The sequence below is a fragment of the Labeo rohita genome, chromosome 20, assembly GCF_022985175.1.
Source record: "Labeo rohita strain BAU-BD-2019 chromosome 20, IGBB_LRoh.1.0, whole genome shotgun sequence".
NCBI classification, from domain to species: Eukaryota; Metazoa; Chordata; class Actinopteri; order Cypriniformes; family Cyprinidae; genus Labeo; species Labeo rohita.
The window spans coordinates 2936189-2963887 of NC_066888.1; the positions used below are offsets into that span (position 1 = coordinate 2936189).

The window sequence follows — 27699 nt, forward strand, 5'->3', positions numbered from 1 at the left end:
ACTGCACAAACAAAAGACACAAGATGAAGTGTTTTTTGTCATATCTGTGTGTAGATCGGTGTATATGGCTAATCGTTTGCTGTGTATGTGCAGAGTTACTACAGTATGCAAAAACACATTTTTTATAAGTTACAATAGTTTGAAAGAAATGTTTACTTTTGCAGTAGATACATAATGTTTTGCATCTTGTGTGCATGTTTTGTGGTTTTGTGTGCAGTTTAGAGAAATAGTTTTGGAAACTGTGTAATCTAATTTATAACACAAGCAAATCACTATTAATAATTTTATCTCTAGGTGCAAAACAGGCATGTGATAGGGTAGAATGGTTCTTTCTCTTCACCACACTCAGTCACTTTGGTTTTAAATCACATATCATCAGCTGAACTAAAACACTTTCTAATACCAACAGCATGTGTCATAACTATCACCCTATTGCGCTGGTATTAGGTTTTGGTTTATGTTCATGTTTTCATGTCTTACATTTTCATGTGATTCCCTTGCTCATGTGATCATGCCATGTGCTACCCTTGTCTGTAGGTGTGTTCGAATTGAACCACGACTACACACGGCAGTCAACAAGATTAGCCAAGAGCAGTCGGTGCAGAAAATGGAGGCGTCAAGTCGGGCGCTTTCTGCTCCCGCTAGTGACACTCTCACGGTGTTTGCATATCTTATCACAGATGAAGTGAATTAAATGCAATATTTGTCAAATATACAGATGTTTCAGAACCCTTTTTATGAGCAACAGAAACACTTTTTATATACTGCTTAATACAGCGCCATCTGTTCAGGAATAAAGTTCAACATACACATATACTATTTAAATACTAATAAAGTCGGGGTATATATGCTTTTATTAGTGTTTTATGATAAATGTGACTCAATATAAAATTGCGACTACAGTAAACAAGCTTTTATCATCCTAAAAAAAACAGAATTGGACTTATTTGGATTATTGGAATTGAGGATGTTACAATAAAACGGAAACACACGTGAACTTTGTTATGTGGTGAATCTGGCCAATCATAAAACCGCTGTGTCGTCAGCTGCGTAGCTCCTGAAAATTGTACATTTGTGAACTACACACTGTAAATAACATATCTGCACACATGTAAATAACATATCTGTGTATTCATTTAAACAATAACATGTTTTTTCTCTATTTTTCACTATGGCCGTATTTTCTTCGCACTGGAAGCCCCAGTCACCAAGTCAAATTCCTTGTGTGTAAACATACTTGGTAATAAAGTTTTTTCTGACTTCTGACAGTTTTAAAGATCTGTTTAAGCCAAACCCTCAAATACAAAACAGATTTAAATGATGGAACAATTTTCCCATATCTCTAATTGGCAATTAATTGGTAAAAATCCTCCCAAATATCAATTATCTTTTCTCTCTGATTCATGTCACTCTACTCCCGGGCTGGCTCTCCTCTTTAAAATGCACAATATCTAAGCTTTACTGAAAAAAACAAACAAACAAACAAAAAAAAAACCACCTCTCTCCAAAAGCCTAAACAGTTTGAAGGACTTGGAGCACCTGATTTCTATCTCTACTTTCCCTCTCAACAGTTAATTCACATTTATCACTGGGTCCATAACTCAAACCTTATATATCAAAAATAGTCTGGTACAATCATTGGACATAAAGCATCTTCCATTAATAACTAAAACTATAAAAATTCTCCCTGGTTATTAATAATAACGCTAATAACACCAACCATGAATGCTTGGTGGAAGGCACATGGTACACTACATTGCAATCTGCAACCATAAATTCACACACCAATATAGAACAGTTTTCAGTCAACAATAAAACTTCATTTCTCCACATGGAATCAAAGAGGAGTAACCAGCCTAGGACACCTACACAAGGCCTGTTATGATGTTCTTTAGTTAAAATATATTATACAAATCAAACTTATTTTCAAAATATATACTTCTGTCATGATAACTCTCTGAGGAATTTGCATGGTAATGTACATGACAATGTTTATATATTTGGTGTTGGTAGAATGGATCTGCTACACTGCTGCCGCTGTTGCAGCAGAGCAAGTACCGAGACTTGCTACTGCCAATACATTCACAACATGCTGCTGTGAGCATGTAAGAAATACGGCTGCTGCACATATAGCATACTTGAAATTACCCCATATGGCATATATGAATCACCTCGTAGCAGATATATACAGGTGGAGCTGGGGGAGGTGGAAGGTTTCTGAAGTGTGCTGCAAACTGCTACAGCAAGCACCAGTCATGTTGAACCCCATATGGCATATATGAATCACCAGTCATGTTGAATGTTGGGCACTGAACTCATTGGCTACCGATACAGGAGAGAACCAATCAGCTATGCCATGTGATAGTGATGTCATTAGGTCAGATTGAGTTAGACCTATCAGACTGCGCCATCTAGAGTTTCATGTCAGATCTCTGTATTAATCTACAAGAAGTTATACAAAAATTCTATTAGTTCTGATACTCTGAAAACTGTAATTCTCTCATTTACCAAACTATTGATATATTGATATACAAACAAAAAACATTCTACTTATTTGAAAAGATCATATATATTTTTTAATTATTAGTATATTTAAATCTGGAGAAATTCACTGTATTGATTTAAAGGGCACCTAGAGTATTATGCAAAATTCACTTTTAAAAGTTGTTTGAACATAAAAGTATGTTGGCATTCAAGTAAGAAATGTCTTCTTATTAAAACTATAGACATTATTCAGTCCAGGGCAGTGAGTGATTATCTTAGTTTTTTTTACTGTTTGGGTCATATTAACAGCGTAGACTCAAACAGCAGTTTAGGTACTGTATATTACGCTGCTGTCACCTAATACACAGATCTAATATAAACATGAAATTTCTTACCCAGCTGTTTAACTTCACAGACATAACCAACAGTGTTTTTGTAACTTAAGCGTGCTTTTAACATGAACTTGTGTGTGAAAGAACTTAGTTCAGTAGTTTGCTCTCTGTCCGTGTGCTTCGGATATGTGCGCTCATGTATCATAAGTTTAAACTGATATAGCTTTAAAACGAATGTTTTCAGTGCAATAGACAGCCATGATAATCAAAACCAAACAAATGCAGTCACGAGCTGGTGCAGCTCTATTCTGGAAGAGGGGGTGGGGAGCAGCAGCTCATTTGCATTTATAGAGACATGCACGAAAACAGCAGGTTTCTGCTTCCACTCAAAACAGGCATTTTCAAAACGCTATAATAAATGATCTTTTGGGTATTTTGAGCTAAACTTCAAAAATACATTCTGGGGACTTATATATCATCTTTTAAAAAGGGGCATAATAGGTGCCCTTTAACCAATTAACCTCGTCTCCTTTTTTAAATACTTTCAGAACGGATACCTCTTTGACATGAATCATGATAAATCCATGAGGAACATACCTCATGTAAGTACCAAACATACCAAAACTATTAAAATAACACAATAAAGATATATAATGACCAAAAAAACCTTACATGTACTATTATTATTTCCAAATTAATCCTATTTTTTGTTTTTTTACTGAAAGTATATTCTTGACTATTGTATGGTATTGTACGGTTTCAAAAGACTGTCATATGGACTACTTTTATGCCACTGGAGCTTGACAGAGTCCATCCAGATACATTTTCATTGCAAGTAAAAGAGCCCATTGGAGATTGCAGTGTTCAACAGACAGTCATGCGGTTTTGAAACTGCAGGAGAGTGTGATAATTATTTTTATTTTAGGTGAACTATTCCTTAAATGTTTAAAGTAATAGATCACCTAAAATAAAAATTAAAATTAAAGTTTAAAGCCACATACAGATTTACATTAAGAATATAATTATCATTATGAAGATAATTAGATTAATCTTTGGCATAATCTCAGGACATTCCTGGTTAAAAATAAAATTCTAAAAGTACAGGTGCAGGTACAACTAAACTTTGCAGTTCTAAAGTAGAAATCGTAAACGTTTTAGATGAAGAGACAAAACCAAAGGATGTAAGTCTGAAAGACCTCCATTCAGAAAAAACAAGAACAAAAACAAAACAAGAACAAAAACAAAAAAACAAAATAAAGCTTTACGGAGGTCTTAGGACAATTAAAGTGTGATTTTGGTTACTGCCTGTTTTCTCCTTGAGTGAATGGAGCAGATCTTTGAAGTGGCAAGTCTAAACAAAATCGTGTGGATTTAATCGTGGCCAAATCAAACATATATCTCATCTGTTTTTGCTATAGAAAGGAAAATGTTGCCTCTATAAGTTGTTTACGCAGACTACAGCTACAACTCTAAATGGCAAAGAAAACATAATTAATAATGTTAAGTTATTGTTGTTTATAAAAGCATATAAAGAATTTACTATATGGTCCAATTTTCACTTGTCAGAAATGGCCACTGATGGGTGTTTCAACAATGAGCTAATTCACAGCCCAAAGCTGGAACAGGTAGATAGACACAAAGGAGAAAAGACTACCCTGACAAATTAAACAAACTCTATGACAGTGAACAGACCGTTACTTTATACCGCACTCCTAGTTGGCTCACCTCAACCTCAATCCAAATAAATGCACCATATTACACATGTGTGCCAACCTCAGTCTTTGAAAAAAGCACTCGCTCAATTTTTCTTTCAAGGTGCAAAACCATGAAATCAAACTAGGGAAATGAGTTGGTCTGGACGTAAAAAATATATCTGTTTTAACCCATAACAACACATGCTTATGTTCTCATCTGATACTGTCAGTTCAGTCATAGCTTATTTTATAATATTTTTATAAAGACTGTCTTTTATGCCCCAGCAGTGAAAACCACGACAGTGGCAAAGTTATATTTATCTGTCCACCTCCTGTCAAGTGAGCACTCTGAGGAGGGAGGAATGTTGTGCTCCAAAGTGGGGCGGCAACCTCAATTGGGGCACTGATTTGGTGGTAATTTCATGTGATGGTGCCTGACAAGGCGAGATGGAGGGAAAATAGATAATGTAATTGAGACTGGACAGACGAACCATGGAGGAATGTTCCTGGTTGGCTAAACAAACCCATGGAGTGAGTGAATTAGAGCATGGCATGAGGCACTAGTCAGCAGAACAGAAGAGCTCACCAATGTCCTCCTAACCAGTAAATGTGAGTGTTGACCTTTTAAAAAATCTGACCTCTGAGAGAGATGGTATGTGTGATTTTACCACAGTTAAAGGTGAAGTGTATCAATTGTGTGTTTTCAGGGACAAGATTTTCCTCATATTGCCTCACTGTACTTGGAACACAGGGATTTTTTTTTACACTTTATGTACGTATGCTCAAATAAATCAGTAAAAAAAATCAGATGTAAGAGTTTTATCAAGAGGCTTATTTCATTATGTCTAATAATGTTAAAAACCCCCAAATTATCATCACTTATGTTTAATCCAACATCGAAGACATCACTGCTGGTTTAGTAAACAACTATTCTTTGTACAACAATATATAGACATGACAAATTTCTTTCTTTCTTTTTGTTTTTAATTCATAATTAAATTCATAAAAGTATGTGCATAACCTTTAGGGTTTGGTTGGACAAAATTCTAATTAACAACTCAAGGGATAATTTTAGAACCTTTAGTAATTAAAGGAGAAGTCCACTTCCAAAACAAAGATTCACATATAATGTACTTACCCCCTTGTCATCCAAGATGTTCATGTCTTTCTTTCTTCAGTCGTAAATAAATTATGTTTTTTGAGAAAAACATTTCAACATTTTTCTCCATATAAAAAAAAAAGCAGTTTAAATGCGGCTTCAAACAATCCCAAATGCGGTTGTAAACGATCCCAGCTGAGGAAGAAGGGTCTTATGTAGCGTAACGATAGGTTATTTTCATAAAAAATAAAACATTCTCATGTTCTCCCTCAACTTAAAAATCATTCTATATTGCCATTTTACCTTTTTTGTTAAGGGTGTTTGATCTTCTTTGCATGTTCACTTTGCAAAGACTGGGTTGGTACTTCTGCAGTGATGTAGGATGATTTTGAGGGAGAAAATACGAGATACAAGAAAATACCCTAACTGTCTTGAGTCAGAATACACAGAGTTTAGGGAGAGCAAGACAAAGTGTTTGAGATTAAAAAGTATTTAAATTGTATTTTTTTAATGAAAAATAACCGATCGTTTCGCTAGATAAGACCCTTCTTCCTTGGCTGGGATTGTTTAGAACCACATTTGTGACTGTAGGAAGCCGCATTTAACTAAACTGCATTTTGGAAGTTCAAAATCAGGACACCATACCAGTCCATTATATGGAGAAAAATGCTGAAATCTTTTCCTCAAAAAACATAATTTCTTTATGACTGAAGAAAGAAAGACATGAACATCTTGAATGACAAGGGGGTGAGTACATTACATGTGAATGTTTGTTTTGGAAGTGGACTTCTCCTTTAATAAATAATAGTAATCAATGTTCAAGTATCATTATTAGTACAGGTTACTGTGAAAGTTTTAACTGAATTTGGTAGTCTCAATACTCAGGACGTAATATCTATTAAATGCAAGAAATAAAAAAGCATGTGGTCACTTTGGCCAGATTTACTGAGCTAAGGATAAGAGGTTTGGATTTTCCTCTGGTATCTCAAACAACCTCTCAAGATCTCCCTTGCTAATCTCTCAGTGTAGACTAATTGCAAAACAACAAGAGGACTGACAAATTCGCTGAGGGGGGCCCTGCACAATAAACAGTACTAGGGCCCCTGATACCCTAGCAACAGCCCTGGGGCTAATGTACCCCAGGGTCCCTTTCTCACCCTGCATAAACGCTAAGTAGGATGCACTTCAGCATCCCCTAGGAGCATTTAAATTCATCATATCTGTCTATCTGTCTGGCTGGCTATCTCTCTGTGAATCTGTCTGCTAATCTATCTATCTATACATGAAGTGTCATAGGACTTTTATTTTAATGTTTACCTACATCACAGGCCTAATTGTAATGTCACACTATAAGTGTTATAATTGCTAGAACTGTTGATGTATGTTATATAGAAGTCATCATTTGAAGTGGATCAAAACCTTTCATCAAAGTTGTCCTAAAACCAAAACAATACACTGCTGTTGTCTTAGGACAACTTTGATGGACTTTTTTGATCCACTTCAAATGTTGACTACTATATACCACGTGTACTGTACCAACTGAAAAAAGTTCACTTTGGCTATAATCTGCGGTTCTCACTGAAATGTATTATATTTGTGAATATTGTTCAGATAATTCTTAATTTTAAACCGCCAAAACTTTCACGAAGGCATAACATAAGCAAACAAATAAATAGATAAATAAAGGAATGAATACTTACAAGAATTCTGTCATTAGGGGAAACGTTGGAATAACATCTATTCCCATGCATGAGACAGAGAAAGCTTTCCATTGGGAACACTCGCAGCTATGAGGACATGATTTTGTATATCCGATCACACACATAAGTGACAGTATCAACAGCACATTTGTCGCCATGATATCAAGAATAAATGTATTTTCTTCCGCTGGAAAACTACAGTCTCTTCACTCAGTTTTGGACCATTAAATGGTGACACAAACATTGACAAGCACTTTAAACGCTCAAACTTGCTTGAGTACGCGAGTCAGTAAGTGAGTGAGAGAGAGGCTATTAGAGTGAGGTGGACGGCTGATGCACCCTTGTGGTTTCTATGGGAACTAAATAACTAAATAGTTGTATGAGAAAAAAACACATTATTCTCTTATTATATTATATACTCTTATTCACTAATAATTGCGTGGATTAGTCTTCTCACGAAAAGAAAGAAAAAAGGCTATATGATAAACAAGTTATGATAAACAGCTTATTATATGATGTCATGGTAGTATTGAAAATACAAATGACACAATCAAATGCTTCAGCTAGACTCTGGATTTTTAAGCAAGGAATAACATATAAGGGGCCGTTCACATATCGCGTCTTTTGCGCGCTCAAGTTCGTTATTTTATCTCAACACTTAAGAATGCCGCTTCCGGTCGGAACAAAAGAATAAGACAACTGTTTCAAGATGAGATAACTTCTCTTCCACATATTGTGTCCCACTGGAATGGCCTATTTGAAAACATTCCATGGAAAAAAGTGTGGACTCTGTCATTTAAGTATTTAATAACTAATAAGGTAAAGGATGCTTCTTCTAAAATTACTTCATCTTTTTTACCCCGTTAAGCTTTATATGAAAAAAATGTTTCCAGATATTGATTCTTTATGCTCATTTTGTGGAGCTGAAGATGAATCTATGTCTCATCTCTTTTGGGAATGTACATATACTAACTTATTTTGGAAAGATTTTTGTATTTTTGTACATTCTTTTTCTTCACAAAGTTTTGTTTTGTTATATAAAGATGTTTTATTTGGTTGTCATAGCTTTTCTAAAGAAGACAAGGACCAATATTATTTGATGAACTTATTTATTTTTCTTGCTAAATTTTTTTTACACAAATGTAAATGTCAAGGTGCTAAGCCCTACTTTCCTGTTTTCTGTAAGGACATTAAATCCTACCTGGACACTCTTCTTACATCCAGCAACTCCAAAGCCCTTAAGACTGTCTCATTGTGTCATTCTCATAATATTTTCCTAATTTTGTAACCTGTATTTGTATTCTCAGCTGTGCTCACCGCTGGTATTGGATTTTTGTTTTGTACGTTCCCGATAGCATTAATAAAAAATAAAAAATAAAAAAAAAAAAAAAAATAAAAAATAAAAAATAAAAAAAAATTCAGAATGACGCAAGCGCACCGCGGGTCATGTGACAAGAACCAACCAATTACCTTCATCCTTTCCCATAACAACATTGAAAGCTCAGCCAAGATGGAGAAACAGCTGATCATAGCTGTACAGGGATAGCCATTTTTTAAATAAATTTAGTAGCAGAGCCTACAGCAAGCGTTTTGTCCTTTGATGAAACTTCCGCGTCTTTATTAAGAGTGCGGGCCATGGTTGCTTAGCAACGGCAGACGCCACAGAAGCGCAAGCTACATAGCGCTTTGGAAAGAAGAAATCGTTGCGCCTAGCGTTTTCCAAGCGTTTTAGGCGCGATATGTAAACGGCCCCTAACATAAATGAAACAAACAAAAAAAACCTCCTTGCCAAAATATTGCAGCAGAGTGCTGCCTTGGAAGCACTCTAAATATCTGTCACCCGTAATAAGGGCACGTCTACGATTACATTTTCTCCATATCTCTTGTTCCCTTGACATTTATATTACGTTCCTATACACACTGATATGATTATTGTATTGCTGGTCGTAGTTGTTCCAGATGAGTTAAATTCAACGCTGCCTTACTGATTTTTTTTTAAGTAAAAAAAAAGTAAGATGAAGGAATTGTTCTGAAACTTAACAGGCGCGGCGAGACTGTCAAAACTACAGCTCCCATGATTCAAAGCGTTTGTTGTTTTCGTTAGGCGGCCAGTTTGAGTTGCCATAGCAGAGGATGGCGGTGCCTTAGATTGATCACACAAGATAACCGTGAAACTGCTGGGCACACGGGTAGTAGTATTTATTTTTATTTTTTTATTTTTTTATGTACGCTTCCTGTATTTTTGCAATTTTGTGATTTGGCAGTGTGTTATACATACGGACACGGCTATTTAGCAAGGAAAATTTGTAAGCACGAAGCTAACTAACGTTAGCTTGATACTTTAACGTCAACTCTGTGCCAAGTCGAGTGTTTACATCTTTGTTTACATAAAATTAATGATTTCATTAACTAAACCAGTGATAATCAGCCTTAAACATTTAATTAAGCGGAGCACTTTTTCGCCGGTTGTAATCACTGACGTCTATCAGCTAGATAAACAGATAATGCATGTGTCAGGACTGGTAAAGGTGGTTTCTGATTTCAGATTAGTGCTATTTCTTATTTTCATCCTTTTGTCAGCATGGACTCCTCCAGTGAATCTGACACCTATGGCAGACCCACAGGGCATCGATCGCGGGTCAAAAAGCGCCGAACGAGGCCTGACAGCAGGTTTCCCAGGGATACTCATGTATCAGATATATCAGACAAAATTGACACTTTAGCAAACACTCTACAGGTAAGCTGATTTTATTCAGTGCACGTGAATGTTGCCTCTGCTGTGTAGAAGAGGGAGTCTTTTAACTTGCAAGCTTGTGCTTTTGTGCAGGATACAAGCCAAAATCTAAACAAAGTAGATCGGATGTTGGGACAGTATAAGGAACATACAGATGACCAAGCTGAAGCCATGGCGACAGTGAGTATTGCTGCACAAAGTGGTATGGGATTATCTCTGATTTCAGATAAGGGTGTTGTTTTGAGAGCATGCCCTGTGTTCTAGCTGAGGGACAGCTTAGAGGAGTCCATCCAGCATCTGCAGGCACAGCAGCTGAAGAGGTCCACTGGTGGGTGGAGCCCCTCCCTCTCCACACTGCACACCAGTGACCTGGAGGATGGCAGCTCCACAGGTACAAAACAGACTATAGCTTGCTTAATTAAATTAGTGGAAGCTTTTTATTTATTATGTTTACGAGTTATTATTTGTAATAGTTCATGAAAAAACATTATGTACAGTATATTCTTTACTCTTCTCATTAAAACTGCCAAAAAGCACAATATAACACTGTTTATTATATTAATGTTATATTGTTTTAAATATATATTTTTTTAATTGCAGTGTATAAGATAAGACATTTTGCACAAAATTACGTTTATCTTTTTTTTTCCTTTTACGAGACAATTGCTTTGTCTCATTTTGAAGGCTGTGGCCTCCTTCAATTGAAGTCTGCATGCATACATCATTGCAGCTACCTCATTTCCAAAAAGTAACTGCTACGTTCCAAAGTAAGAAAGAAATGACAATAATTTACACGTAACGAGTAATAACAGTAAATTTGGTAATAGTTACTTTTCTGAAATAAGACATCTTCAGTGTTCATCTTCACTGCACTAACTGAACCAAAAATCTGAACTGAATTAAGCTGAATGATGGCACTATTGTTTTCTGTAGGGCTGCCTTACAGCTGAATTGCATTGTGACGTTGACACTGGTGTTGAATTGAATAGACTCAACATTGACTCAAGCTGATTGACGAAATTGCTGACTTTTTAGGGGCCAAGCACTGGAGGTGCGGTTGCACCTATTGTATCCGTTGGCGTCAGGGACCGAAATTAAGTTTTTGACACACCGGCCAAGTTGGCCGGTGGATTAAAAAATCAACCGGCCAATCTTATTTTTTACCTGCCAAAATTCTGAACGATTTAACACAGATATATCCAAAGCACGTTATTCTGTATATTATGTGTGCTCTGGACAGAGAGGAGTGACAATTAGGGCTGGACGATATGGCAAAAATTCATATCACGATATATTTCTTAATTTCGGTCGATACGATATAATTACGATATCGATACGGACAATATTAAAAAGCCTCAGGAAAAACACACACAATGGATGTCTGTACCTACAAATGTCTGCAAACTGAATTTGCAAAGTCTATAATACCTCCAGGCTCCTCCTATTAAAATTATATAATTTTTTTTTAAAATAAAAACAGTACAAAAAAAATAAGGTTCATATTTTATTTGTATTTAGCCTTTACAAACAGGAAATGTGAAATAAACTATCAAATAAATAAAATTCTCAGACTCAGCTTATTAACAATAATATATTTCCATTTAAACTAGAACAGGCTGAATATTCATATAAATTGAAACAACAAACAAACTGCTTCAGCCAGGATAAAGAAACAAAAATAATACAATAAAATAAATAAAGAGTGAGCAACAACAAAAACACATTGCTCTGGCCGGAACATTGTTGAGTGTTGATTAGGGATGCTCATTTTAACCGGTTAACCGTTAACCGACAGAAGAATTTTGACCGATTAATACAATCAGTTAAACGGTTTAAAAGGTCTTTTTTTCAGTAATTCAGTAATCAAAATATTGTAAAACGTTTTCTGGATGGTTAAAATGAAATGAAATTGCATTTTTGAGAGAAAAAAGATAAATCGCGTAGGCCTATAACGTTAAGTCGCATTTTATTATTAAGAAAGACCTGGTGTCGACGCGAAATATTTACAATACACTATAAACATAGGCTAGGCTATTTTAGTTCCCCTCACTCCACAAAAAAATCCTTTCAATCTAACAGTATTTAGACAAGAACAAGAATGAAAAATATAAGAAGCTCGGCGACAAGACAAAACCAAATCATTGAGGCTAAAGCGAAACTGAAACTAATATTGTCTCATACGACACAAACCCAAATGTCTCCGTATTCAAGATGTATTTGAATGCTAAAATATTATTTGTTATGTAAACCTGGTTTTGTACTTCTCGCATTAAAATATCCACACAAAAAAAATGTTTGGCATAATATCACGGCAGTACGTTGATAACGATTAAGCAGTGTGATTTTTTTTTTTTTTTTTTTTCCATATGTTTGGCTGATTGTGCGCGTGCGGCGCCGGCGCAATCACTTGATTTTTTTCCTTCTAACAGGGGAAACGACTCTTTACAGATAATCAAAACTGTAAACGGTTTGCTGTTTGTAAAATAAAGAAAAATAGGATGCCGCTTTCAGCCGTCTTCCTTTCGCGCAGCACAAAAATGAACGAAAACTCTGCTACTAGCTACTTGTTGCACTTTTTTTTGTTTGTTTTATTAAGTAAAAATATTTATCTTATAGGCATATTCTTTCATTATATATATAGCCTAGCTTTATGATGTTTTTCTCCATTCGCAGAAGCTGCAGGTGATGCGACGTGTCCATGTGAATCCTCATGTTCTGTTGTTTGCTGCTTTTTGCGCATGTAAAATTAATCCCGGAAAACAAATGTTAGTATTTTAACGGGTCACAGACACTTATCCTTTCTAAAATAATTATATTCTAATTTAAAATAATCTTGTCGGTTAACGGTTAATAATCGGTTAACAAGCGTCGGCTGTCGGTTAGGAAAAATAACCGAAATGAACATCCCTAGTGTTGATGACACTCTATGACAGGCTCTAGAGGTTTCTGGCAAGAAATATTATTCTGGTAAGAAATATAATTTCTGGTCAGGGGTACTCATTTTGTAGCTAAAACTTTCCGCGACGGAACTTAACCAACTACTGCTGAGCGCTGGCAGCGTGTCTGTGATGTACGTCATCACGCAATTCTGTTCTGCTCTTTCTGACGGCTGAGCACTTAACGTCATTCACTGACAAATGCTAATGTATAAAATTATATATATATACAAATGTATATCGAAATATCGGAAATGGGTTTAAAAATCGTATCACCGTTATTGAAAAAAATTCTATCGCGATATATATTGATATCGAATTATTGTCCAGCCCTAAATTAAAACATCAATAAGAATTCTGGTGGTGGCTTTTCTTCCAGTTCGCCAAGCTTTCTTTTTGAAGGCTGGCTGGCTCCAGTTAAAAACCGCCACATCTCGCCACTAGCACGAAACTACCGCTACGTTGAGTGTGGGATAGACGGAAATGACGTCAGTGCGGCGCTCGCGTTTCACTTACGCTTCGGTACGTCGCATGCAGACGGGGGCGGGGAGCATCACAGAAATCCTTGAGATACTGACTAACATTACTGGTGAAAAGATTTACTCGCCATGTGGCGGATGGCGCTTTAAATTTAACTCGCCAGACAGAGAATTTGCTCGCATTTGGCGAGTGTTAATTTCGGACCCTGGTTGGCGTTATTAGGGGCCAAGCACCGAAGGTGCGAAGGCACCTATTGTATCCGTTGGCGTTCCTATTATTATTATTATTCTTCCGTTTCTTCCGCTCTGGAAGTCTATGGCAGCCCATAGAACCGATTGCGGGAAAGTTGTGAAATTTGGCACACTGATAGAGGACAGTCCCATCATTGACCATAGCAAATTTGGAGTCTCTAACTCAAACTCTCTAGCGCCACCACCTGTCCAAAATTTCAATAAATTTATGCTAATAACTTTTGAACCGTAAGGCACAGAATCAAAATTCTTTTTTTCTCTGAATCCTTGGCTCATGCCGAGTCGAATGAAGTCCAAAATTAAAAAATCGTAAGGTTTAGTTTTTTTAGGGGCCAAGCACCGAAGGTGCGAAGGCACCTATTGTATCCGTTGGCGTTCCTATTATTATTATTAGGGGCCAAGCACCAGAGGTGCGGTGGCACCTATTGTATCCGTTGGCGTTATTATTATTAGGGGCCAAGCACCAAAGGTGCGGTGGCACCTATTGTATCCGTTGGCGTTATTATTATTAGGGGCCAAGCACCGGAGGTGCGGTGGCACCTATTGTATCCGTTGGCGTTATTATTATTCCGCTTCTTCTTCTTCTTCTTCTTCTTCTTCTTCTTCCTCTTCCGCCGCAAGTCTATGGCAGCCCATAGAACCGCTTGCGGGAAAGTTGTATAATTTTGCACACTGATAGAGGACAGTCTCAACATTAACCATAGCAAGTTTGGAGTCTCTAACTCAAACTCTCTAGCGCCACCACTTGTCCAAACTTTCAAAAAATTTATGCTAATAACTTTTGAACCGTAAGCCACACAACAAAAATTCTTTTTTTCCTCTGATTCCTTGGCTTATGCCGAGTTGAATGGACACCAAAATTCAAAAATCGTAAGGTTTAGTTTTTTCGCTATTCTCAATTGTTCGTAAAACCTACTTTTTCGAACTCGTCCTAGGCCGTTGCACCGATTGTCACAAAAATTGATCCAGATCATCTTCAGACCATGCTGGCAAAAAGTTATGGAATTCAAGTCGATTCGTCCAGCCGTTCACGAATAACACGCGAAAGAATTCTACGAAAAGCTAGCAAAAATCAATGTGAGGCTATATCTCCGTAATAGTTTGTCATATTGACACCAAACTTGGTGTGTGTTATAACAAGCATGACCTGAGCCTACCTGCAGTGTTTCGGTGCAGTGCCCCCTAGTGGTCAGGAGATACGAAAAATGGCTATTTTTCTTTATAACGTCTGAATGATTTGTCCAAAAATCACAAAACTGGTCTCTTTAGATTCGGTGTGTCATACCGAGTCGAACCATATCCAATTTTCCCATGTCAGCCATTTTGGGTGTCGGCCATTTTGAATTTAGCTTTAAAATGCTGTATCTTGAGAACGGATTAGCGTATCGTTTCGACATTAATTACAAAAATGTTCGGCACCATGCCCTGAATGTACATAAAAATTTTGGGGCCAGCGCCACCTTGTGGTCAAAAGTTATAACGAAATTTCAAAAAATGCTAATAACTTTTGCGTACATTAGCCTATTGAAATGAAACTGATTTTGATAGATTCCTTCGGTCATGCTGAGAACACCGATACCAATTTTGCCAATTTTGGCTGAACTTCCTGTCCGCCATTTTGATTCATGTTGAAAACCTACTTTTTCGAACTCCTCCTAGACCGTTAGTCCAATTTTCACCAAATTTGACTCAGATCATCTTCAGACCATGCTGACAAAAAGTTATGGATTTTGTGTCGATACACGAAACCGTTTTCGTTTAGCGCATCAACGAATTTACTGGAAAGATGCCAAATTGCATCCGAGTCTGTATCTCTGCAAAGCTTTGACATATTGACACCAAATTTTATATGTGCTATTGTCACCACACTCTGACCAAGCCACATCAATTTGGTAACAGTGCCACCTATGAGTCAGAAGTAATACGCCATTCACTAAACATTAATAATGAAATTTACAAAAATGCTAATAACTTCTGTTTACATTAGCCTTTTGGAATGAAACTGATGCCAATAGATTCCTTGGGTCAAGTCAAGAACATTGATACCCATTATGCCGAAATTGGCCAAACTTCCTGTCCGCCATTTTGATTAATGTACAAAACCTACTTTTTCAAACTCCTCCCAGACTGTTAGTCCGATCTTCACCAAATTTGACTCAGATCATCTTCAGACTATGCTGGCAAAAAGTTATGAATTTCGTGTCGATATACGAAACCGTTTTCGTTTAGCGCATCAACAAATTTGCTGGAAAGATGCCAAACTACATCTGAGGCTGTATCTCTGCAAAGCTTTGACGTAATGACGGCAAACTTTGTGTGTGTCATTGTCATTTCACACAGAACACGTCACATCAATTTGAAAACAGCACCACCTGTTGGTCAAAAGTGATAAGCCATTAAATTTTATTACGATTGGTTGTATTTATGATTTTTCAGCCATTTGAACTGATATTATCCTAAAATGGCTTAAGTTACTCACTGTTGTAGTCGGTCTGCTGCTCCTTGCCGTGCTTAACTCCTCATTCTGCCTCTTTTGTGCTTGGCCCCGCAATTGCTGCTTGCAGCTATATTTTTTAATTGAATTTGCTTTAGATTGAATAACACTAAACTGACTTGAACTGAATATTGACACTATTGTCCTTTAGGTCTGCCTCAAAACAGAATCTGATGTATTCCTATTTATCTTTTTAAATCTGCTTTGACACAGTATTATATAAAGTGCTATAGAAATAAAGGTGACATGACTTCTTGTGACACGACATATGGGGCCTACAAATGCATCTTCTTGGAGAGGAGCCTTCAAAATGAGACACAGATAATATCTGTAAGCAGTACATTATTTCCAGATCTCTGTCTCTTGATAGGAGATAGGAGGCGCTACCTTCCCACGTCCCCTCTAAGAGATCATGAAAGTGCAGGCGCAGGTAACAGAAGACGGTCTAGATCTGTTGGCGTGCATTTTAGAGACTTCGCTCAAGAGGAAGAGCAGGTATGACTGCATCCGAAACCCAGATTTGTTTTAATTGCAGGATATGGTTTGTGTTACCGTGGAGACCCAGCAATATGACGTGTTATTCAACCCCAAATTTTTATAGTAATTTCTTTTGAAACATTTTATGTAGTAGTTACGAATGAAAATTAAAATCTTAATGGTCATTACAATCTTATGAAAGTTCATTAGTTAAAAGATGATGGGAACATTTTACTTTTAAACAAAACAGTGATACATTATAAATATGGTTGTCTAAGCCATGTTTGTAGCTGGCCAATCAGCAGTGGTGGAAATGGACAGAATTCACTGGAAGGACTTCAAGTTGCGATAACTTTTAGATGACCTTAAAAACATTATTCATCTATAATAACATAAATAACCTATTTCATGTTTCCTCTAAACCATATGTTTTTTAGCTACCAAGATCAAAGGCACCCTGTGTAATTATATTTAAAAACATTTTTTTTAATTATAACAATACATTTAAGTATAATAATAATAATAAGACACAGTCAGGAAGCGTAAGTTACCAATCAAATAAAATCAATAACAATATTCATCATACTACAGAGGAGCACAGAAGAACACAAAAATGGCTTTTAGGTATATTTACAGACTCACAGGTGACATGAAAACATTTAAATTTATAATAACAGTGTATAAGATTCATGTTTTAAATGTAAAGTTCTGAATATAGAAATATTAACTGAAATGATACTTTAAAAATGTAAAGAAAATGGACAGTAGGTGTGGTAGGTGGACAGCAAGTGCCCGTTCAAAATGCACATTCATTAATAAATGAAACACTGGAAACACTGCTTGGAGATTCTCGGTGGCTCAGCTGTGACTTTGTTTGAAACTGTTGGACTACATAGAGCAAAATGAAACGTTGTGTTCCTGAAATGTAAGTCACTTAATATTAACTTATTTTTTATTGAACTGTTTACTCAGCACTGAACAAAAGCTGAGTGTTGTGGCTTTGACTAACTTAAACATTAACACAGCTTTGCGACAATTATGGAACTGTGAGTATTATCAGCTCCTGAAATTTGATCCAGCTGAAAGGATTCAAACCGAACTGACTGACTTATTGACACATGCTAGGACTGAGGGATGGATTTCACAGAATGAATATGACTTCTTGTTTTGTAAAGAGCCTAAAATTTCTACTTTTTATATGTGACCCTGGACCACAAAACCAGTCTTAAGTCGCTGGGGTATATTTGTAGCAATAGCCAAAGATACATTGTATGGGTCAAAATTATAGATTTTTCTTTTATGCCAAAAATCATTAGAGCTATGAATTAAGTAAAGATCATGTTTCATGAAGTTATTTTGTAAAATTTCTACTGTAAATATATCAAAACTTAATTTTTGATTAGTAATATGCATTATTAAAAACTTAATTTGGACAAATTTAAAGGCGATTTTCTCAATATTTTGATTTCTTTGCACCCTCAGATTCCATATATTCAAATAGTTGTATCTCGGCCAGATATTGTCCCATCGTAACAAACCATGCATCAATGGAAAGCTTATTTATTCAGCTTTCAGATGATCTTTTTTTAAAGTTTTGAAAAATATACCCTTATGACTGGTTTTGTGGTCCATGGTCACATAAATTTTGAAAATCCACCAGGGAGAACTATAAATAGTGGGAATGGGTTTATTACTGAACTAGCTTCAAAATGTGTGGATTATTTAATAAAACGAATAGTTAGTGAGCTTCCTTCCTATATTCAAGATACAACCCGTATTGAATATTATTAAGGAAATTAAAAATACAGAAACCTCTATATTGGCTACTATGGAAGTGGAATCATTGTATACAAATATTGATCATGAGGAAGGCCTTGAAGCATTGTCACATTATTCAGAAATGAGATCACCCCTAGAGAAGCCACCGGCTAGTTTTATTTTACAACTGGCAGAATGAACATTGAAAAATAATGTCTTTTTGTTTCAAGATCAGTTATATAAACAAACTAGGGGTACAGCAGTGGGCGCTTGTTTTGCCCCTAACTATGCAAATTTATTTCTGGGATTTTGGGAAAATAGGTTTATATTTTCAGATTCCAATCCATATTTGAAGAGTATTGTGTGGTGGGGAAGATTTATAGATGATGTCATTGTGATATAGTCTGGCTCTGAGGTAGGTCTGTTGGCTTTTCATTCATATTTGAATACTACGAATGCACATTTGAAGCTTAGTCTGGATTTTTCATTTACTCAAATTAATTTTTTGGATTTAAGAATATTTAAGGACAAGGAAGGAAAACTGCATACAACTATTTTCAGAAAAGAAACAGACAGAAATACTATTTTAAGAACAGACAGTTTTCATCCCCCAAGGTTTATTGATAACATCCCTTTTGGAGAATTTCAGAGGTTAAAAAGGATTTGTGATGAGGAGGAGGATTTTGATATCAAGGCCCAAGATATGATTCAAAGATTTCAAGAAAGAGGATATAAAAATAACTTGATTCATAAAGCATGTAATAAAGTTAAAAACATTAGTAGAGATGAGTTATTAGTACAAATACAAAAATCAAGTCATTTTGAAAATTTAGTTTATTTAATTACACAATACAATATAGAGGCACATAAAATTAAGAAAATTGTAGAAACTAATTGGGATATCTTGATGAATGATCCTCACCTTAGGGAAGTTCTACCTGAATCTCCTTCCATTGTGTTTTGAAGAGCTCCAACTATTAAAGATAAATTGGTGAGAAGTCATCTTTCCTCCAGAAGCACTTGGTTAAGTTCAAATGTAGGGAATTACAGAAGTGGTAATTGCAGTCATTGTGAAAATATGGTCAAGACAAATATATTTATTTATGTAACATCAGGCCGTGAGTTTAAAGTAAATTCATTTATTAATTGCAATACGTCATTTGTGGAGTATAGGTTGGAATGTCCATGTGGCTGTTTTTATATAGGAATGACTAAAAGACAACTGAAGTTGAGATTAGCAGAACATAAGAATGCTATAGGCAGTTGTAATCCTCAATATCCTATGGCTTTACATTATAGAGATAAAAATCATGGTAACCCCAGTACATTGAAAATAGTGTTCCATGTTCCAAAATCAATAAGGAGAGGAGATAGGATAAAAAAGGTTACAACAGAGAGAGTCTTTTTGGATTTATACTTTAATGTCAACTTAGTTTCCAGGTTTAAATGGAGAATTGGAATTTTTTTCCTTTTTTGTAATGGGATTTTTTTGGGATTCAAGTTATGTTTCATGAGATTATTATTATTATTATTATTTTACTTTGTATTGAAATAATATGAATTGTTACAGTGTTTTGAATTGTTTTTGAATTTATTTGGTGCGATTATAATTATGATTAGTAATCCTCTCGTCATTGTTTTTGATACCTGTTCAGGTGACTGTCATGTGATGAACTGATTGCTTAAATTAACTCTTGAGTGTGTTTGTAAATTGACACCCTGATGAAGGCGAGTTTGCTGCAGTGTGTCAGTGTGCACATTTGTTGTTTTTAAAACTTTAAAGCCATGTGAATAAAGGCTTTTTATATTTCACAATATTCGAGTGCCTAGGACTTATGAGTTTTGGATTAACACAGCTTTACCTATTGTTGTAGTTTTTTTTTTTCCTTTTTTTTTTTTTTGGTTTTGTAGTGAGCATACTGTGATTGATTGATTGATTGATTTATTGATTTATTTATTTTTCCTTCCAACCTCATACTCTCCTGTCCCAGAGTGATGCCCCATAAAGCATTACCACACTTACTTATGCTTACAGTATGCATCTACATGTAACCGAGAGCATTCGGCCAGTTAAGAGCTACGTTTATCCTAAGAATATGGTCCCTGGTTTTATCAGTTGGCAATTTTCAATGCACATTTAAGCGTGCCTGATTTTAAATTCCCTAGCCTGACTTTCAGTCCACAGGGCTGGCCAGGAGTTCTCATCTCCCTCATCATTTGAAACAAGGATTTATAAACATTGTATTCAGTTTAACTGCTGTACACACACATGTACACATACACAGTATGTATGTTATCTCTCCCCTTCTTCTGCATTCATTGATCCACCACACTAACGTTGTTGAAATTATTAGCTAGTTATGTTGGCTTGAGAAAACCTACATACTGTTATACTATTTAAACTTCTTATTCTTCTGAGACCAAGAATTTTTAACTGTACTGTATCTCCTCCTAGGGCTTTAGGGTCATGAACTGCCTCTTTTTTTATTTTGTACTTTTCTTTGAAGACCACTTATATTGCTATCAAGATTTTTACATCAAAAAACATAATTTTAGAAGTAATCTTTGTATGTGTGTGTGTGTTTTCTTTGCATGTGTTGCCCTTGGGGTATATTTTTAGAAGACACAATATCTCCCTCCATTGTTATGCAGATTATGTACAAATTTATTTGTAGATCATCCTATTTTTTTTCTGAGGTCATCCAATCAGGTGCTGATCGATGTTCCAAGAGCCGGGTTAAAAAATTAAGGTGACCGAGCTTTTTTAGTGGTTGCTCTTAATCTTGTACACATAAGAACTGCTTGGACTGTTGGAATTTTTAAGTTGTTGCTTAAGACACACCTGCATTCCTTGGCTTTTAGTTTGAGTTGACTTTGGACACTGTGGATATATGATATATATATATATATATATATATATATATTTTTTTTTTTTTTTTTTCTACTGTACTTGTCTTGTTTGCATGTGAGTATCCTGATATTGTTAAGCACTTGTCAACTGTGGCTGTTTTTAAATGTGCTGTATAAATAAATTACACTAATTGAAGTAATAGGCTATTTTATGTCCTGTTTTTGAGAGCCAAAGTCAAAGATGCTCGGAACAGTTGATGGTAGGGATAGGAAAATAAATTGATGCGTCTCAAATCGAGAAATGATTCAGCATCAATTCTAAGATTTTCTCTTTCTTTCTCGAGTTGATTCTGAGCTTAGTTTTGAACAGCAGATGGCACTGCATGCTTCAGAAACAGTCATACTCTGCTTGTTTCCAAATCCTTACAGACACATGAACCTAAAATAATCATTCATAAATTTCAAAAAGGTTGAAGCGAATTACAAGGGTGTTCACAGTGGGCTGTGTTCATTAATCTTGTCCTTAAAGCATTCTGAGCCGAGGTGAAATTACATGACTCAGCTGAACGCATAAGTGTTCTTCAGCACTCTTCTTCATGAGCATTTGAGTTTGAGGATAAAAAAACTAGATTAGAGCACCATCTGCTGTTAAAATCTAAGATCAGAATTGATTCCAGAGAGAATCACGATGCACCGGGAAGATTTTGAATCGATTCTGCATCGATTAATGTGTGTTGTCAGTGTATGTACAAATCTACCCTGTAATGATAAAAATCCATGCAGTGGTTTTTAATTAATCTGTGAAAATAATATCCCCTTTTTCAAATTGAGCCATTCTCAGATGCCTGTCATTGTTGCGTCACATCGGATGCCCATTTTCCACAAGTTGATATGATTCTTTAGGGTCTTAATGAAAAGTCTATAATATACTTTGGTTAAAAATTCTCAGTGGTTGTGTAAAACAAAACCCTTTTTACCTATCGTGGGAGCGGCCTCTCCCACGATAGTTGAATGACATGAGCGTTTTACCTCAGATCAGCTGTCACAGTCCGCCCTCTTTTGTTTGGATGCAGGAGCAGGGATGTAAGTTAGACAAGAATATCTCCGATTGAGCGATTGAGGTGTTGTGTTGCTGGATGTAATAATATACATAATGGTTGTCATTTACTCCCGACATCTGAGCCACTGAAGATGCAGTAGATTACGTTTGTTTGTGAAGGGAATGCGCCTCCCGATCTACATATAACGTTATCCGTCTGTTTTCACGCAAATCATTCATGATCCAGCTTCACATACAGCAGAAGTGAGTATAAGTATTTTTTATGAATCTTTGCGATCGCCTTTCCTAATAAAGTACTAGTTAACAAGTTTAGCGGCTAAACGTGGATAAATGCGGCTAAAGTAAACAGGCTCGTCTTTTCACAGAGAGAAGAGAGGGGCGGGGCGATCAGAGCTCATTAACATTTAAAGCAGCCTTGACCAGAATGAGATGATTTTTGCAGAGCTGATTTTGGCAAGGTAAAAAGGGTGTTGTTTTACACAACCATTGAGAATTTTTAACCGAAGTATATTATAGACTTTTCATTAAGACCCTAAAGAATCATATCAACTTGTGGAAAATGGGCATCTGATGACCCCTTTAAATGAACAAACTGTTGAGAAATAAATCAGATGTGGATTATTAGCTGTTGGATTTGTGCATTAAACCACATTTACCTTTAATCTTTAATGTTAATCCATTGAAAAACAGAAAATCACTCATTGTTATCATATGCCAACAATCCCCTGTTACAGTTATGTTAATAATAACGTTAAAGATAGCGTGTATTCAACTTTTACGTACCAGGTAACATTATGATATCCTCAGGCTCATTTTTGTAGCGTGTAGGATAGCATTAGACTCATCTGGCTCATTTTCTGTAGTAACCCCCAACTGCTTCCTGGGCGCCGCAGCTAAAACCCACTGCTCCAGGTGTTTACTGTATGTGTGTGTGTGTGTTTGTTCACTACTTACTGCTTTGTGTGTGCACTTGGATGGGTTAAATGCAGAGCACAAATTCCGAGTATGGGACACATACTTGGCCTCGTCCTTTTCTTTAGTGATTTACATTCGGTGTTGCGCAAGTGGTTGTCAACAGAAACACGGTGTGATTTTCAAAAAGTTGGTGCTTCGCAACACAGATGGGGTGAAGTTATGAATGAACATGAACGTTTCTCACAAAATGATGTTGTTACGTATCCTCACACTTTTTTAAGTGGGTATATGGAAATCCTCAACCTTTCCTTATGGGTATACAGTGTATTCCTGCATATCACATGGACTGTATCACTGGCTTTAATCATTTAAACATTTTGTTATGTCATCTGTTAAACTAAGATGTTCACATTTTCAGCAAAAATCAGAGATCATCCCAGATAGTTTACCTGGAGTAGTCTGCTTTCACGATCTGTTCTGTGAGGAATAAAACGTGCACTGATAGAGAGGCATGTCCATTGGCTGCAGTCTGCAGGTGTTGTGGCCAATCACAAAAGTCAACATTGTGCAGCTAACCATAGTCAAACATATCCCGATACATTTTTATTATTAAATGTTTTGCTACATTTATGTGCGTAGGCTACTGAATTAATAAAATAGAGATCCCTTTCATTTCCAAAAAAAATCTAACCAGTTGGACGAGGAGTAATTAAACTGCGCTATTAAAAATGGCCTGTAGGTGTCAGCCATACACCATGACCAGACAATGGACAGAACAGTATCAATATTTTATTTTCCAAGTTGTATTGCGGTAGAAATAGCGTAGCTCAATGCCAGTGGCTCATGAGTGCAACCGTGCTACATAATTAAAATAATGGTGCCCCCCATAGTCCATAATATGTATATAACAATGTGGATTTTTTTAAACAACTTAAATCTTTTTTTATGAGTGTTCTACCAAATATTTTAGTAATGTCATTTATGTTATAATAAGCTAAACAAGTCTTAAAAGAGCAGTCCACTTCCAGAGCAAAAATTTACAGATAATGTACTCACCCTCTTGTCATTTAAGATGTTCATGTCTTTCTTTCTTCAGTTGTAAAGAAATTATGTTTTTTGAGATAAACATTTCAGCATTTTTCTGCATTTAGTGGACGTCTATGGTGCCCCGAGTTTGAATTTCCAAAATGTAGTTTAAATGCGGCTTTAAAGAATCCCAAATGCGATTGTAAACGATCCCAACCGAGGAAGAAGGGTCTTATCTAGCGAAGCGATCGGTTGTTTTTTTAAAAATAATACAATTTATATACTTTTTAATGTCAAACGCTCGTCTTGTCTTACTCTGCCTGAACTCATTTTTTTCCGGTTTATGACAGTTTTTGAGGTCTGGTGCAAATTATGACATACAAAAATACATAGGCTATAGACTCATATGGATTATTCATTAAAAGGTCGCGATCTCGATTCAAACACACGCAATCTTATTGCTATATGATTTCGCCATGCCTATAAAACCTTTGAAATCGCAATTTAAACCTGCTTTCGCGCAACCGCTGATCCACAGAGAGATCTGGTCATGTAAGTTAAGCTTTGTTTGAACAAGCTTCACGACCAGGATACACGGTATAGGTTACATTTCTGTGTTGCAAACATTGAATAATAATTAAAGTATTTCCTAGCCCTTGTCCGACAGCTTATCAGAATTATCGGCCCGAGCCCGTCTTTTCCCCCCCTTCTCCCAAAACAGCTATTGTTTCATCTTCTTTGCATGTTCACTTTTGCAAAGACTGGGTCGGTACTTCTGCAGGGTTGTAGGATGATTTTGAAATGATTTTTGAAGTTGAGGGAGAAAAACACAATTTCTTTACGACTGAAGAAAGAAAGACATGAACATCTTGGATGACAAGGGGGTGAGTACACTGTGTAAATTTTTGTTCTGGAAGTGGACTTCTCCTGTAATACCCAGGGTTCCCTTTATTACATGCACTTTAATTATTCACATGCATGTAGGTTACGTATGTGCATCAGAGTGGCTCCATTCACAGTAAATACTTCTACACAAACTGCTATCATTTACATGTGTGAAGTGTCTGAAACTCCATCTCTACAGTGGCTGTAGCATTTCTATCATAAAGAAATGGCCCAATATTAAAGAGTAAGTAGACTGGACATTTGAATTAAATGTTGAGTCAAAATTAAACATGGATTAGATTGCACAGTAAAGTGTCAAAATAATTGGCAGGCCGTCTGTGCCATCTGCAGGCATTTGTTGTAATACATAATGCACATTATGTTGTTTATAATACATTATTTATTTGAACAGTTTTGTTCAATAAAACCATATGATTACTTGTTTTTGATACTGTATTCAAGCTTTGTTGCCTCATTGCTTGTGAATTTTAAGTCATTTTAAAGGCCATTGTTTACTTAGGTCTATTTTTATTGCTACAAAAAATGAATTATCCGATTAGTGACAGCCCTATTTAGAAACTCAAAAGCTATAGAGAAGCTAGAGAAGAAATAATTGTATTGCTTTAGAAAGTCTTAAGGCTACATAAAGATTTCCAAGACATTAAAAGTTCCTTGAAACCAAGATGGCTTCCTTATTCTCTAGTTTAAAGTGTCTTGTACTGGAATTTCTTTGAGGATGTTAAACATAAAAACACATTATCATAAAATGTTTGATCAGAACAACTGAGAAAAACAGCCAAAGACTTGCAAGATGACCCGACAAAAGGAGGAAAAACATTTCAATGCAGTGTATAAGAAGCAAGCATGGCCTTCATGTTGAGGCATCTTGCCGAATAATACACTTGACCAAGAAGAACATAAAGCCTGACTTGAACATGCTAAAATTCATTTGGATAGTCCTGTGGAGTTTTGGAACAATGGCTATGTTTGAAATGCCATACTATCATACTACTCATACTATTTCTGCAGTACCCAGTATGTATACTGTGCATAGTATGCAAACTTTCTGTATGCATGGAGTACCCGGATGATCTACTGTATTTGCCAGAATCTGCTAAATATAACTCAAGTACAATGAAATCAGTATAGAAGCTGTGTTCGGAATGGCATACTACCATACAACTCCTACTATATTGTAGTATGCTATGTGTATACTGTGAATAGTATGTGGATTTTCTGTATGCATGGAATGCCTGGATTACCTGCTTCATTTGCTAAAATTTGATGTATGTATCTGAAGACACTGAATGGGATACTGTTTTCCAGAATGCAGTGTGCTCCATGTGAAGTTTCTTTTTCAAATGCATGATTAAACTGGAGGCAGGGAATAGTAAATGTAACACATGTATATGTACATATAAACATATACATGTAAACTACAAACTATTGCTGTGTATTTAAAAAAAAATATTGTTAGTAGGACGTTTCCGATCAAGTAAAATGATGTCACCTTTATCTCTATAGTGCTTCATACAGTACTGATTGTTTCAAAGATATTAAGTAATAATAATATTGCAGTAATATAATATATAAATAAATATTTTTAATTATGTAAACAGAATTCAATTCTGCTGTAAAGCAGCTCTAAAAAGAAACTGTATTTAAAGTAAAGAAAGTGTATTTACTCTAAGGACAAATAGACCAGTTTGTTCAGGCAGAGGCTATTTACAATAACAATGCCCATCAATGCCTTGCTGCGATAAACGGCACTGCAAAACTGTTTTTCTGCAGTATCAGTGGCTGTGCAGTATCTTACATACAACAGACTGAAGCTGGTCCTATAATGATGACATCATCAACAAGCTGACTCTTAAAGGAGACAACACAATTTTCTGTAAATGTCACACATGACAACACACTCCTCGTCTGGTATCACAAGATACCAAACTTACTACCGATAAACTAAGAGACAGGAAAAACAGTCTCTGAATTAGTCTGAAGGAATGAGAATTACCACTTCAGTTACAGGTCTAATAAACACTTTTGACTCTTCTTTATCCATGACCTTGATCTCCACCTTTCGCACTCTTCCATCTTCACTTGGGAAAACTCTAGTGATGCGCCCCAGAGGCCACTGGTTACGTTTAGACTGATGGTCTTTCATAAGAACTACACTGCCTTCTGTGATGTCTTGCCTTTTAACCTGCCACTTCTTCCTAGGTTGCAGCGTGGAGAGATACTGTTTTCGCCACCTGTCCCAGAAGGTGGATGCCAGATTTTGGACCTGTTTCCACTGCTTTCTGTAAAGGTCAGCATGGTCAAACTCTCCAGATGGACAAGGACAAGGGCCGTACTTAAGAGTGAGTAACGCTGAGGGGGTGAGTATGAGAGGATCCTCTGGGTCCATAATAACTGGTACCAACGGTCTGGAATTTATTATCGTTGTCACCTCCGCCATGAATGTTGTGAGAACCTCGTGTGTGATTCTTGATGATCTCAGCTGCAGCATCATTGAGTCCAAAAT

The 27699-nt window shown here is 36.1% G+C and overlaps 2 protein-coding genes across 6 annotated transcripts in view; one reads left to right on the top strand and one right to left on the bottom strand.

Annotated features, from left to right (window-relative positions):
- tshr (thyroid stimulating hormone receptor) overlaps positions 1-7603 on the bottom strand; it is a 38679-nt gene extending 31076 nt beyond the window's left edge. For both annotated transcript variants that reach the window (XM_051139420.1, XM_051139419.1), the window contains exon 1: positions 7310-7603. In XM_051139420.1, the coding sequence (XP_050995377.1) occupies positions 7310-7467 (158 nt within the window). In that variant the 5' untranslated portion in view covers positions 7468-7603. The remainder of the gene's footprint in view (positions 1-7309) is intronic.
- Positions 7604-9414: 1811 nt separating this feature from the next.
- Positions 9415-27699, top strand: part of LOC127182854 (centrosomal protein of 128 kDa) — an 84005-nt gene continuing 65720 nt past the window's right edge. For 3 of the 4 annotated variants that reach the window (XM_051138507.1, XM_051138509.1, XM_051138510.1), the window contains exons 1-5: positions 9415-9498; positions 9890-10046; positions 10137-10223; positions 10308-10434; positions 16575-16699. In XM_051138507.1, coding sequence (XP_050994464.1) covers positions 9891-10046; positions 10137-10223; positions 10308-10434; positions 16575-16699 — 495 coding nt within the window. In that variant the 5' untranslated portion in view covers positions 9415-9498; position 9890. Of the gene's footprint in view, positions 9502-9889; positions 10047-10136; positions 10224-10307; positions 10435-16574; positions 16700-27699 lie in introns of all 4 variants that reach the window. The other variant, XM_051138508.1, reaches the window with a different exon arrangement.